This window comes from Triticum aestivum, chromosome 5D, assembly GCF_018294505.1.
Source record: "Triticum aestivum cultivar Chinese Spring chromosome 5D, IWGSC CS RefSeq v2.1, whole genome shotgun sequence".
Lineage (NCBI taxonomy): Eukaryota > Viridiplantae > Streptophyta > Magnoliopsida > Poales > Poaceae > Triticum > Triticum aestivum.
Window position 1 is genome coordinate 284437250 of NC_057808.1, and position 15210 is coordinate 284452459.

At 51.7% G+C, this 15210-nt stretch overlaps 1 protein-coding gene across 1 annotated transcript; it reads right to left on the minus strand.

Annotated features, from left to right (window-relative positions):
• Positions 1 to 1892: 1892 nt before the first annotated feature.
• Positions 1893 to 3809, minus strand: LOC123124681 (oryzalexin E synthase). The gene is made up of 2 exons (XM_044545258.1): positions 2922 to 3809; positions 1893 to 2707 (listed from the first exon to the last, which is right to left on the minus strand). Exons 1-2 carry the CDS (start codon positions 3786 to 3788, stop codon positions 2090 to 2092), a joined length of 1485 nt encoding a protein of 494 aa, XP_044401193.1. The 5' UTR covers positions 3789 to 3809; the 3' UTR covers positions 1893 to 2089.
• Between the last annotated feature and the right edge of the window lie 11401 nt (positions 3810 to 15210).

Consider the following 15210-nt stretch of genomic DNA (forward strand, 5'->3'; position numbering starts at 1 on the left):
ATACCGGAGGAACACTTCGTGTGCTATCAAATGTCACAACGTAACTGGGTGATTATAAAGATGCTCTACAGGTGTCTCCGATGGTGTTTGTTGAGTTGGCATAGATCGAGATTAGGATTTGTCACTCTGATTGTCGGAGAGGTATCTTTGGGCCCTCTCGATAATGCACATCACTATAAGACTTGCAAGCAATGTAACTAATGAGTTAGTTACGGGATGATGCATTACGGAACAAGTAAAGAGACTTGCCGGTAACGAGATTGAACTAGGTATGGTGATACCGATGATAGAATCTCGGGCAAGTAACATACTGATGACAAAGGGAACAACGTATGTTGTTATGCGGTTTGAACGATAAAGATCTTCGTAGAATATGTAGGAGCCAATATGAGCATCCAGGTTCCGCTATTGGTTATTGACCGGAGATGTGTCTCGGTCATGTCTACATAGTTCTCGAACCCGTAGGGTCCACACGCTTAACGTTCGATGACGATTCGTATTATGAGTTTATGTGATTTGATGTACCGAAGGTTGTTCGGAGTCCCGGATGAGATCACGGACATGACGAGGAGTCTCGAAATGGTCGATACATAAACATTCATATATTGGAAGGCTGCATTCGGACACCGGAATGGTTCGGGTCGTTTTGGATAAGTTTCTGAGTACCGGGGCTTACCGGAACCTCCCCCCCATCCGGGAAGTTATTGGGCCTCATGGGCCTAGTGGTGGAAGAGAGGAGGCAGGCCAAGGTGTGGCGTGCGCCCCCCCTAGCCCAAACCGAATTGGACTAGGGCTAGGGGGGCCGGCCCCCCTTTCCTTCTCTTCTTCCTCTCCTTCCTTCTTCTCCTACTTGGACTAGGAAAGGGGGAAACCTACTCCTACTAGGAGTAGGAATCCCCCCTTGGGCGCGCCCCTTGTGGCCGGCCCTCCTCCTCCTCCCCTCCTTTATATACGGGGGAGGGGAGCACCCCATAGACACACAAGTTGATCTTTAGCCGTGTGCGGTGCCCCTCTCCACAGTTTTCCATCTCGGTCATATTGTCGTAGTGCTTAGGCCAAGCCCTGCGTCGGTAACTTCATCATCACCGTCACCACGACGTCGTGCTGACGAAACTCTCCCTCGGCCTCAACTGGATCAAGAGTTCGAGGGACGTCACCGAGCTGAACGTGTGCAGATTGCGGAGGTGTCATGCGTTCGGTACTTGGTCGGTTGGATCGCGAAGACGTTCGACTACATCAACCACGTTACTAAATTCTTCCGCTTTCGGTCTACGAGGGTACGTGGACACACTCTCCCCGCTCGTTGCTATACTTCTCCTAGATAGATCTTGCGTGATCGTAGGAAAATTTTGAAATACTACGTTCCCCAACAGCATTGATCGATAACAAGCGGGTTGTATCCTCATTTGGTCTCTCAAGTACTCCGGCCCAAATGCCTTCACCACAACTTTGCAAAAATTGTACAATGACTCAAGGCATGCGAACTCACTAATTTGTATGTACTGATGAATTAAATCACCGGGAACTCCATATGCAAGCATCCGGACAACTAAAGTGCATTTCTGATAAGAGGAGAAGCCACCCTTACCAATAGCATCATACTTATTTTGAAGGAATCATCACAACCCACCACTCCCTCTCAAATACGGTTGAACAATGATCATCCCATCCGAAGCACCGTCGGAAAAGTTTGGCGTCGAATAGTGAATTTGTGCGATGAATATAATCGTTAAAGACCGGGACATGACTTTCCGTATAACCCTCCAACACAACAAGCTACCTTCGGTACCACCTTCAACTTCCAATTCCAAAGGACATCCCACAACTATTCTTCTGGCGATGAAGCTTCCAATACCGCTCCTTCCTCTAGAGCGACGACACGACAATTGTTCTTTAACTTCAGTGCTTGACAGTTTACACAAAGCACTTGTACATTTATTCATTATCATCACTTACCTATTCATTACTACACTTGTGATCCAACGTCTCCCTTGGATAGTTCATTCCAACACAAACTGTTGATACCACGTACGCAAACTAACAGTGAAAGCGTGCTAGATCTACACACACAACCAAGGATAACAATCCATCACGAGAACAATGGTAGTGGCACGGCCTTGATTGGCGTGACCATGTTAAGAGACATCCTATACCGGTCCCGAACATCCACGTCGCACGGCTGCATCCCCTTGGGCAGCCTCCACTCAAACCTGTGCAGCAGGGATGCAAGGATGAGGGTCACAACCCTTGTCGCCATAGGCATCCCAGGGCAGGCCCTTCTCCCCACCCCGAACGGCATGAACTCGAACCGATCCTTACCCCGGAAGTCCATGTCCGCCCTGACGAATCTCTCCGGCATGAACTCCTCGGGCTGCGTCCACACCGCCGGGTCGCGCATGATGGCCCACAGGTTGACAATCACCGTGGTGCCCTTAGGCACCACGAAGCCCCCGACCTCCGCGCCTTCGGCCATGGCGTGGTGCGGTATCAGGAGCGGGCTTGGCGAGTGAAGGCGCATGCTCTCCATCAGCACGGCGTGGAGATACGATAGCCTGGTGATGTCGGACTCATCAGGATACTGCTTTTCACCGAGCACTTCCTGTAACTCGGCCCGAACCTTTGACATGACGGCCGGGTGCCGAAGTAGCTCGGCCATCGCCCACTGCACGGTGAGAGAGTTTGTCTCCGTCCCTGCTATGAAGAGATCCTGCAAAACACACGACATTTTACCGGCTAGTTTAGATTTGTCATTTGTGTTGACTTCCTCCAGTGATTTTCAAAGATCTATTTAATTTAGGATACGTCTAAACTGACACAAGTTCAAGTTTGTTTAAAATTTATTTAAATCCTCAGAGCGTTGTGACAGTGACAAACATATTCTGAACAGAAGTGACTCATATTCGTATGCCGGTATTACGTACCAAAAGAAAGGACTTGATTGTCTCAATGCTGAGCTGATCCACCGAGTGAAGCTGGAGTAGCACATCTAAGAAATCACCTTTCCTTTCACCTCCGGCCTTCATACGACGGTCAATAATCTGGTCAAAGTAGTCAAAAAACCTTCCCAGACACTCGCCGGTACGGCGGCGGCGGCGCTGCAAGTCAAGAACGGAGAGCGCGGGAAAGAGGTCCGACAAGTTCGGCTTGATGAGCTCCACGAGGATGTCGTCGATCAGCGTCTCGAGACCCTGCGCCTGGTCTGAGCTCACGTCGCCCACCTCCTCGGAAAACAGCACGCTCGAGACGAGGTTGAACAGCCCGGAGAGCACGACGCGGCCGACGTCCACGGTCTCCCCGGCATGGCCGCGGATGCAGCCGACCAGGTCCCTCACCTTCTCCTCCCGCACCGCGCGCGCCGCGTCGAGGCCGTGCGCCGAGAAGAGGTGGTTGGTGCACACGGCGCGGAGGCGCTTCCACAGCGGGCTGGTGGACGGCAGCCATATGATGGAGCGCTCGTGGAATCCCAGCGCGCGCGCGGCGTCGGCGACAGACCGCCCGGCCAGGAGGTGGTCGTACTTCTGCAGCACGTCGCGGGCGCACGCGGCGGACGAGGCCACGACGGCGGTGGTGGCGCCGAGCTTGATGGATATGATGGGGCCGTGCACCCCGGCGAGCCTGGCAAGGGCCTGGTGCAGATCGCCCTGGATGTCAAAGATGTTGCCGAGGAGAGGGATCGGCGTCGGGCCCGGCGGCAGCCGAGAATTCTTTTTGCCTAGAACGAACACCTTGCAGAGGACAAAAGAGGCGAGTGAAACGTACACAAGCCACAGCGTGTAGGAAGCTTCCATTTTCGCTGGCTACACTTTAGGATGCGGTGGGCTGTCGGTGTACTTGATTGAACGCAGTGTGTCTTATATATATGGAGCAATTGCGATAAAATAACAGTTAAGTGTGCAGTACCAGTAGCTTTAAGAGCAACTCTAGCACTATGAGAGTTGCTATATTGACGGCCTCATAGCGTGTATGAAGCAAGCTTCATAATATGCTTTTTAATGCTCCCTCCTTTTCAAAATAAATGTCTTTTACATATATGTACCAACTATTGCATCATCTTTAGCCTCGCCACGTCGATGGGGAATGTTATGCACGGGGCACATGCACGTGTGACGAGTCTAGTTGCGGCAGCATGACGGTTCGACACAGTTCAGCCGGAGCCCAGGATTGGGGGAGGGGGAGGGGGGGTGAGGGAGTCCTGGATTAGGGGGTCCCCGGGCGTCCGGACTATGTGAAATGGGCCGGACTGATGGGCCGTGAAGATACAAGATAGATGGCCTTCCCCCGTGTCCGGATGGGACTCTCCTTGCGTGGAAGGCAAACTTGGCGTTCGGATATGAAGATTCATTTCTCTGTAAACCGACTCTGTATAACCCTAGCCCCTCCGGTATCTATATAAACTGGAGGGTTTAGTCCGTAGAGGCAATCATAATCATACAGGCTAGACATATAGGGTTTAGCCATTACGATCTCGAGGTAGATCAACTCTTGTAACCCCTATACTCATCAAAATCAATCAAGCAGGAAGTAGGGTATTACCTCCATTAAGAGGGCCCGAACCTGGGTAAACATCGTGTCCCTATCTCCTGTTACCTTCGATCCTTAGACGCACAGTTCGGGACCCCCTACCCGAGATCTGCCAGTTTTGACAACGACATTGGTGCTTTCATTGAGAGTTCCACTGTGCCGTCGTCGAAAGGCTCGACGGCTCCATCGATCATCTACAACAATGCTGCCGTGAAGGAGATTTTTCTCCCCGGCCAAATCTTTGTATTTGGTGGCTTCGCACTACGGGTCAACTCGTTTGGCCACCTAGAGCAGATCGACAGCTACGCCCCTGGTCATCGGATCAGTTTTGGAAATCTGGGCTATGTCGCGGACATCCGAGGAGACTTGATCTTCCAAGGGTTCGCGGCCCCAACCACCGCTCTGGCCTTAGATCCGAAGCACGTCACCAGGTCCGAAGACGGGAGTTTGGAGCCTGCCGGACTCTCTGCAGCCATGGAGCTGGATTCTGGAGAACCGGAGGGAATAGCATCACCGGTAGGCCCGGAGTTACGTCAGGCTCCCTCTATCGTCATAAAGCCGGACTCCTCTCCGGACACTAGCTCCGAACCCTCGAAGTCCGCGTCATGTGAGCTCGGCCAGGGAACTTCTGTCCCGCCCAACTCCACGGACCCTTGCTTCTCCGCCCAAACCTCGCTCTTAAACGAGGCTTTGGACTCAATTCGATTCCTCGCTATCACAGAAGAATCGCTTCCGAATTGCGCCCAGCCCGGATTAGGGGCTGAGGGCAGGGAATTTTGCTTCCCACCCACCACCCACTTCATAGCCACTGTCGAGGATTTAACCGACATGCTCGATTACGCCTCTGAAGACATCGGCGGTATGGACGACGATGCCAGAGAGGAGCATGCCCAAAACCCGCCGTTCACTGGACGCTGGACGGCCACTTCCTCATACGACGTGTACATGGTGGACACACCCAAAGAAGGCGACGACGATGATGAGAAGGATCCAGTCGAGGATGAACCTCCTGAGATGCCACCAAAGCGTCGACGTCAGTGGCGCCGCTCTAAATCGCGTCACGGAAAAGATAGCAATACCGGAACCGGAGACGATAATACTCCGGAGAACGCCGAAGACCAAAAAGCCCCCATCGAACCAACATCCGAGCAGGATGATCGGGAGGACGGGCAAGTTGACCCTGACAAGCCAGCAGGGAACGAGGACTCGGAAGATAGCAACTATCTACCACTCTCCGAGGACGACATGAGCCTCGGCGACGAAGATTTCATCATGCCAGAGGAGCCCCTTGAACAAGAGCGCTTTAAGCGCCGGCTAATAGCCACGACAAGAAGCCTAGAAAAGAAGAAGCAGCAGCTTCAAGCCGATCAAGACCTGCTCAATGACAGATGGACTAATGTCTTGGAGCCGAGGAATACGGCCTCGAACGCCCAACTAAGAGTTACCCAAAGCGCAAGCTGCTACCCCAATTCGACGACGAGGCGCTAGAGCCCATACCGCCAACGCGTGATGCTGTTGACAAACCGGACTGACCACCACGTGGCCGGGAAAGGGCGGCAAATAAAGCCGAACACCAGCCCGCACCACCTCGCCGTAGAGGCAGAGAAACAACGGCTCTAGAATACACCTACGACCTACGACAGGACCTGGACAATAGAGCCGGTCAGACTAGATCAATCTACGGATCAAGAGGGCGTGCCCCAGCACGAGAAGACGGCCATCGGGCCTGGCGCGATAAGCACAACCTCACCCGGGCAGAAAACCGCATACAGACCTCATCCGAACTGCGTCGAGACGTTGCTCGATACAGAGGCGCCGCACACCCCCTATGCTTCACCGATGAGGTAATGGAGCACCAGTTCCCAGAAGGGTTTAAACCCGTGAACATCAAATCATACGATGGTACGACGGACCCCGCAGTTTGGATTGAAGATTTTCTTCTCCACATTCACATGGCTCGCGGCGACGATCTACATACCATCAAATATCTCCCCCTAAAGCTTAAGGGACCGGCACGACACTGGCTAAACAGCCTTCCAGAAAACTCCATCGGCAGCTGGGAAGATTTGGAAGATGCCTTTAGGGATAACTTCCAAGGTACCTACGTACGGCCCCCAGACGCCGATGACCTCAGTCACATAGTCCAGCAACCCGGAGAGTCATCCCGGAAACTCTGGACCAGGTTCTTAATTAAAAAGAATCAAATTGTAGACTGCCCAGACGCCGAAGCCCTCGCGGCCTTTAAACACAGCGTCCGAGACGAATGGCTCGCCAGACACCTCGACCAAGAAAAGCCGAAGTCCATGGCAGCCCTTACCGCACTCATGACCCGCTTTTGCGTGGGAGAAGACAGCTGGCTAGCCTGTAGAAGCAATAGCACGAGCGACCCCGGCACCCCCGAAGCCAGGGACGGCAATGGCAAGCCACGATGCAACAAGCACAAGCGTCGAATCAATAATGACGGTACCGAAGATACGGCGGTCAACGCCGGATTCAGTGGTCCTAAACCCGGCCAACGAAAGAAGTCGTTCAAAGGAAACATAGATGGTCCATCCTGTTTGGACAGAATACTCGATCGGCCTTGCCAGATTCATGGCACCCCCGATAAGCCTGCCAATCATACCAACAGAAACTGCTGTGTTTCCAAATAGGCCGGCAAACTCAACGCCGAACACAAGGGGAAAGGGCCGCCCAGCGAGGACGACGACGAAGAGCCTCGTCAACCGAGCACAGGGGGACAGAAGAAATTTCCCCCCGAGGTAAAAACAGTAAATATGATATATGTCACACATATCCCTAAGAGGGAGAGCAAGCGCGCATTACGGGACGTCTACGCTATAGAGCCGGTCGTCCCAAAATTTAACCCATGGTCGGCTTGCCCGATCACCTTCGATCGAAAGGACCACCCAACCAGTATCCGTCATGGAGGTTCGGCAGCTCTGGTCCTCGACCCAATCATCTATGAATTCCACCTCACGCGAGTCCTCATGGACGGCGGCAGTAGTCTCAACCTACTTTACTAAGACACTGTCCGCAAAATGGGCATTGATCCATCAAGAATCAAGCCCACTAAAACTATCTTTAAAGGAGTAATACCTGGTGTAGAGGCCCGCTGCACGGGTTCAATCACACTGGAGGTCGTCTTCGGTTCGCCGGACAACTTCCGAAGCGAAGACTTGATCTTCGACATCGTCCCTTTCCACAGTGGCTACCACGCACTGCTCGGACGAACCCCGTTCGCTCGCTTCAATGCGGCCCCGCACTACGCCCATCTAAAGCTCAAGATGCCCGGTCCACGTGGCGTCATTACAATCAACGGAAACATGGAACACTCCCTCCGTACTGAGGAGCATACCGTGGCCATCGCGGCCGAAGTACAAAGCGGCCCTGTCAAGCCGCACACCTCATCGGCTATTAAGCCGCCGGGCTCTATTACACAAGGCCGGCCAATTCCGCATGCTGATAGCTCGGCAACTCCAGAGTTGGATTAGCAGTTTTGCCTCCGTCGATCGCCATGTACATCCACGAAATCCGTACTGCGCGTGCATAATTATGCACTCAAAATACTTTGGGCATCAGCGGAGGCACAATACGGGCAGGCCTATAGTACGGTTCGACTCTATACGGCCTTCCCCTTTCTTTAATTACTTCTTCTCTTTTACCACAGGTGAATCAAAACCTATTCATCCTACGGACTCACAAGGACTCTCTCCGAGCCCAGTTTCGTACAAATAGTCGAAGACCATTCCTCTCAAGGAATCTTTCTTTCTCAGGTGAAATCGGCGCAGACATGCGGCAGGAAGGTCCAAAGGATTTTGTAGACCACAACTTCACTCAAGAACCTATATAGAGCTTTTCCCCTTAGTCTTAGACCCCCGGCATGTAAAATGGCCTTGGTGATTATGGTACCCTCTGTAAGATTACGTTTTGACGTATCAATCAGATTCCAGTGAACAAAATTCTTATTCGGTATCGTCTTTATTTATAGACTGTATTCCGTCTCTTCAGTTGTCTCACGATCACACCTCGGCACAAATGACTAGGGGCTCTATATGGCAACATATGTGTTGCCAAATAAAAGCCCGAACAACTTCATAGCATAATTCGGCGTCCCGAGCTTGGCATTATATGCACCAGCTCCAAATCATGTCTTTGGTCAATAGTTGGGTTGCCCGGCTCCTGTGTTTGCTACCTCACGTTCCGTCTGATCGGCTAGGGTAGTAAAGGGAGAACTAGTGCGATTGTGTTTCCGGTTCGTCCGGTTAAGCACCTCAGTAGAGAAAGCCGAAAACTGACTGTCATGATACGGCGAGAGCTGGTCAGCCACTCGGTGACTTATTAAAATCTTTAGCGATTTTTTCCGTACTACACGAAAGACTGCTTGCCGGTCACATATGTAACGCATCCGCATCCGGATAGCCGCGTACATACAAGGGGCTACCTCATAGACCCACCGTCAAACTCCTATGGCTAAGTGAGAGTGGTAAAGCCTCATAGTCCGATTGCCTGGTTCGCCGCACTGCACCTCCTTTACAGACCAAGACGTTAGCTCAAGTGTGAACATGTGCTATTCTGAACACCCCCGTAGTATCTACGTTGGGGCTGAAGCCGACGACTGGAAAACTCTCAGGAATACAAAAACGGCCGCACAGGAGGATAGAACTTTCAGATAAATACACAAATATATCGCCAGGCTTTAATACATAATGAAAGCATCCAGGCAGTTCAGGTACATTCATTCGAACATAATGTCCTTTGAGCACTGACCCTCTATCAAGCGGGCACCCTCTAGGACGTCATCTAAGTAGCGCTCTGGCGTACGGTCATTCGAACATAATGTCCTTTGAGCACTGACCCTCTATCAAGCGGGCACCCTCTAGGACGTCATCTAAGTAGCGCTCTGGCGTACGGTGGTCCTTGCCTTCGGGAGGGCCCTTAACTGCAACATCGGCAGCCTTCATCTTCGCCAAGTACATCTTGATGCGGGCGAAGGCCATCCGTGTGCCTTCTATGCACACTGACCGCTTGACTGCATCAATTCGCGGCACCGCATCGTCAAGTCGCCGCACCAAGCCGAAATAGCTGCTCGGAAGGGGTTCGGTTGGCCACAACCAAACTATAACGTCTTTCATGGACGCTCCGGATATCTTATGCAGCTCGGCCCATTGCGCCATTTGGTCGTTCAGCAGCGCCGGGCGCTCCTGCGCCGCGAACTGTGTCCAGAATAGCTTCTCCGTCGCATATCCCTCCTGAGTCTAGAAGAATTGCGCGACGTCGGCGGCACTCTTCGGAAGATCCGCGAAAACGTCTGGAGAACTGCACAGTCGGTTAAGCAAGGCATATCTCTGATCGCCAAACTTACTCTGTAAAAGAAAGGGCTTACCAGCCGCTATCTGTCCGGCCTGCCGGATCTCCTCGCGAGCCGCTCTCGATTCGGATCGCCCGTCTTTAGCCTCCTGAAGGGCCTTGTCGAGTTCGGTTGCCTTGGCTTTATTCTCCTTCTCGTGGGACTCGCACTTGCGGGCGGCATCCTTGAGCTCTTGCTCTACGACGGATATCCGCTCCTCGCATTGGCGCCGGGTGGCTTGTTTGGCCTTCAACTCCGCAGCCGCTTTATCAGCGGCTGCATTGCTCACCCTAGCCTATTCCTTGGCCCGGGTAAGTTCACCCCTGAGGGTCTCAACCTTGGCAGCGCCATCTGCAGTTACGCAAATAACAACGTCTGAATTTTAACCTAGTGTTCACACATTCATATAGGCATAAAAGGGATGTTTGAAGCATACCTTGCGCTTCGTCGAGCCGCTTGTTAATGAGGACAATGTCCTCATCGGCCAGCTTCAGTTTCTGCTTTAGTTCAGAAACCTCCGCGGCCTGGGCAGTTGCCGCTAACAGTGAAGCATGTTTTTCCAATTAAATAAGTATGTTACTTCCCTCAGATATCTATAGATCCTCTGTTCGCCCTTCTTCATGGGCCACCAGAGTCTCAGGGGCTACTATCTATATACAGGCGTATTTGTTCATATGGAAGGCGGCTAAAGACATTACATCGCATACCTCAAAGCCTGTTAGTAGGCTCGTGAAGGCTTCATTCAGCCCCCTTTTTGCGGACTGAATCTTCTCAAACACCGTACCCATCAAGGTACGGTGCTCCTCCAAGACGGACGCACTCTGCAGTACGTCCATCAGGGTGTTCGGCGCCTCCGAGTTCATGGATGTCGCCGTAGTATTAGGCGCTCCCCCCTCCCTAGAAGGAGGCCGCTCACCCGACTCCAGAGCGGTATTCGGCTGGGGGCCGAACAGTCCAGGGCCCCCATCGTTGGTCTTCACGGGGGCCGCACCTCCTATGCCCTCAACATCCGAGGAATGCCCCTCTAGTGCCGTGTTGATGGTCCCCTGTACCTCTCGGCGATCCGGAGAAGTCCTCCGGGATGACACCTCAATGTCGTCCGCCCTTGGGGGCGCGGAAGCTTGTGCTGGTGTCTCACTCTCCATCATCTCCGGCGGTAGATCCCCCGATGACGATGATACTTGAGGGAGATCCCGGGCCAGACAGAAACACGTAATTTGACATTATTCTCTCAATTCGCAAAGGATTGAAAATATATGAAGCATCCTTAGGTACTTACGATGCGGCAATAGGCTTGGTCCGGGGGCGGTGCTTGGGGATTGCTTCGGTGTCCGAATCTGAGTCGCCCGAAAAGGATATCCTTCCCCTCTTGGACGCTCCCTCCTCCGGATCTGTGGAGGCCGCCCTCTTTATCCCTTTGAGGGAAGGGCTCTCTTCTTCTTCCTCCTCCCCCTCCTCCTCGTCTTCGTCTTCCTCGTGGGAGGAAGGAGCCTCGGTCCCTTCGGACGTAGCACCCGAAGTACCTTCGTGGTGGAGGCCATCTTCGGCCTCCTTGCCCTTCTTCTTCTTTTCTTTCTTTGCCGGCGCCTGTTAGGGCGCCGGGACCAGCATCCTCATTAATAGAGGTTCGGCTGAGTCTTCGGGGAGTGGAGCCGGACATCTGATCTGCTTCGCTTTCTTTATCCAGCCCTGTTCAAGAGGCGGAATTTTCAGTACCCCTCCCTAAAGATTGACGAACTAGGTAATGTTCGGAAATTTAACACTTATTGGGAGGCTGAATTGTTGCAGTCGAGGCCGGTGTTGTCAGACGTTTGTGGCCATGTCTTCTGATTCTTGAAGAGCAGCTTCCAGATACCTTTGTGCGTCATGCCAAAGAATCGCTGCAGGGTCTGTGGCCCTTCTGGATTAAACTCCCACATGTTGAGAGGCCGTCATTGCAGGGGAGAGCTCGGCGGATAAGCATCACCTGGACCACGTCGGTAAGGGTGATGTCCTTTTCTATCATACTCTTAATGCACTTTTGCAGCATCAACACCTCGTCAGAGGATCCCCAGTCTAGACCTTTGTTGGTCCAAGATGCGAGCCGCAGCGGCGGACCGGATCTGAAAGCAGGGGCGGCCACCCACTTGGTGCCGCGGGGTTCGGTGATGTAGAACCACTCCTGCTGCCATACCTTCACGGTGTCCACAAATGTCCCTTTGGGCCAGGTAACATGGTGGAGCTTGCTCACCATGGCGCCGCCGCACTCGGCTTGTTGACCGTCGACCACCTTTGGCTTCACATTGAAAACCTTGAGCCACAGGCCGAAGTGTGGGGGAACACGGAGGAATACCTCACACACGACGATGAACGCCGAGATGTGAAGGAAGGAATTCGGGGCCAGATCGTGGAAATCCAGCCCATAGTAAAACATGAGACCTCGGACGAAGGGATGGAGGGCAAACCCAAGTCCTCGGAGGAAGTGGGGGATAAATACCACCCTTTCGCTGGACTTTGGGGTGGGGATGACCTGCCCTGGGGTAGGCAGCCTGTGTGTAATCTCCGCCGTCAAGTACCTCGCTTCTCGTAGATCCCTAATGTCCTTCTCCGTTATGGAAGAGGCCATCCACTTGCCTTGGGAACCGTATCCAGCCATGTCTAGAGAAGTAGGGGTGAAGGGAAAGATTGGGATTGGGGCGCTGGAGCTCGAGGATGTAGAAGCAGGAAGGGAGGAAGGTGCGGGGAAAAGGGATAGATCCTTATCCTTCTATAAAGGCAGTGAATGTCAAGCGCCTCCTCCCCGGCCTTAAAATTCGCCTATTCCCAAGGGGTCATGCGAACGGCACGGTTGGATTTCCCAAGCCCATATTGATGAGAATCCCGTAATAAGGGGACGCGATCTCTGTTTTGACAAGATGTGTCAATAGAGGCCGTGCCTTGAGGCGCGGAGCGGGAGGCCACAAAACGGTTCGAAATAATGATAAAGTCAGAACATAACGTCTCGCCGAAAAAGTTGTCAGTGGATGTGACTTATTTTGTGTGAGTATTTCACCCTTGTGGTTCAGGGTTGTAACTAATTGTACAGAGCCGAATATAGTTCTTTTGTTCAGCTACTTTGGAGTATTCGGAGGAGGAACCCGCCTTGCAATCCCGAAGACAATCTGCGCACCGGACACATCGTCATTGAAGCCTAGTTCAGGGGCTACTGAGGGAGTCCTGGATTAGGGGGTCCCCAGGCATCCGGACTATGTGACATGGGCTGGACTGATGGGCCGTGAAGATACAAGATAGAAGGCCTTCCCCCGTGTCCGTATGGGACTCTCCTTGGTGTGGAAGGCAAGCTTGGCATTCGGATATGAAGATTCCTTTCTCTGCCGACTCTATATAACCCTAGCCCCTCCAATGTCTATATAAATCGGAGGGTTTAGTCCGTAGAGGCAATCATAATCATATAGGCTAGACATCCAGGGTTTAGCCATTACGATCTCGAGGTAGATCAACTCTTGTAACCCCAATACTCATCAAAGTCAATGAAGTAGGAAGTAGGGTATTACCTCCATTAAGAGGGCCCGAACCTGGGTAAACATCGTGTCCCTGTCTCCTGCTACCTTCGATCCTTAGACGCACAGTTCGGGATCCCTTACCCGAGATCTGCCGGTTTTGACACCGACAGGGGGTCGTCTTCCTCTGATTGTCGCTGTGCCTTGTTGGATCGCCGAGGTCAGGCTTTCATAGCGGGGCCAAGGCCCAAAATGGCATGATTCATCTCCTCGAATCTCACTATATTGGCATCAAATTGTCGCCCTATGGCGCGTTCCTGCTCCGTTGCCATATCCTCCTATACCTCCTCGTAGTGGCACCATATGACATGGTTCCTCTTCACCGCTAGCACCTTCCCAATGGTTGTTTGCTCAAAGATTTTGCCAGAGCCGGTGACCAATAGGTAGGAGGGGATCTTCACGTAGTCGGGATGGTTAGCCCAAACCAAAGCGTGTGTTTTGGGATTCCAATCCTCCTACTCAGCGTGGAGGGCAAGATCCTCATGCGCGGCCTCCAACACGTCACAACAATCCCAATCTACCTCATAAGCTATGTCAGCGGCCTCCTCCGCCTCTTCCTCCTTTTCAACAACCGTTCCCTCCTTCTCGGGAGTGGAACTTAGTCAGGAGAGAGGGGAGTGACATGGGAAAAGTGGAGGGGACTAGAGAGGAAGAGGAACTTTGTGCCAACACAGGATTGGGCGGCCTTTTTATGGAGAGGGTGGTATTCTCTGTAGAGTTGTTGGGCTTCCTTGAAGAGGAAGGGTGAAGTGGAATAGTAGCACATAGTATTTCCCCCAGTTAAGAATCAAGGTTTATTGAACAAGGAGACAATACACAAACAACATGAACAGTACCAACACACACACAAATCAAATGTTTGCACCCAACAAAGGCAAGAGGATTGTCAATTCCCTTGTTCTTTCCATATGCAAGGATTAAATGTGATAGTGATAGGTATATAAATAAAATGAAATAAAAACAATGAGCATTTGCATGTTTTTAGTAATAATGGAGAATGGACCCGGGGGCCATAAGTTCACTAGAGGCATCTCTCTCATAAGCAGAACATCGATGGTATGCAAATTACTGTTGGGCAATTGACAGAATAACGCATAATTATGCTTATGATTCTTCATGGCATGACTTATATATAGGCATTACGTCTATGACAAGTAGACCATTAATCCAACTGCATCTACTACTTTTACTCCACCCAAGACTGCTATCCATCATGCATCTCAAAGTATTAAGTTCATGACAAATAAAGTAAAGCTTTAAGCAAGATGGCATAATATAGACAAACTAAGACCAAGCAATATGATTGAACCCCGTTGTTTTATCCTTAGTAGCAATAATACAATACGTTCCTTGCAACTCCTCTTGTCACTGATTAAGGACACCACAAGATTGAACCCACTACTATGCACCACTCTCTCTGATGATCTACTCATCTAATTGGCAAGGAAGACTTATAGATCGGAAAGCATACATAGGTATAAAATCAGACATAGACTAAATCTCAAAAGACTCAAATAGTTTTAGTTAATAATTTGATTATAAACCCACAATTCATCGGATCCCAACAAACACACTGCAAGAATTACATCGAATAGATATCTGAAGTGATCATTGTATTGAAGATCACACACACACACACACGGAGAGAGAGAGCTACTGCTATGAACCCGTAGGTCCTATAGGAACTACTCACACATCATCATGGAGGCAACAAGGCCGATGAAGATTATCTACCCAATGGTTTCCCCCTCCAACGGAGCACCAGAAAAGGGCTCCAGATGGGATCACGGAAGAATAGAGGCT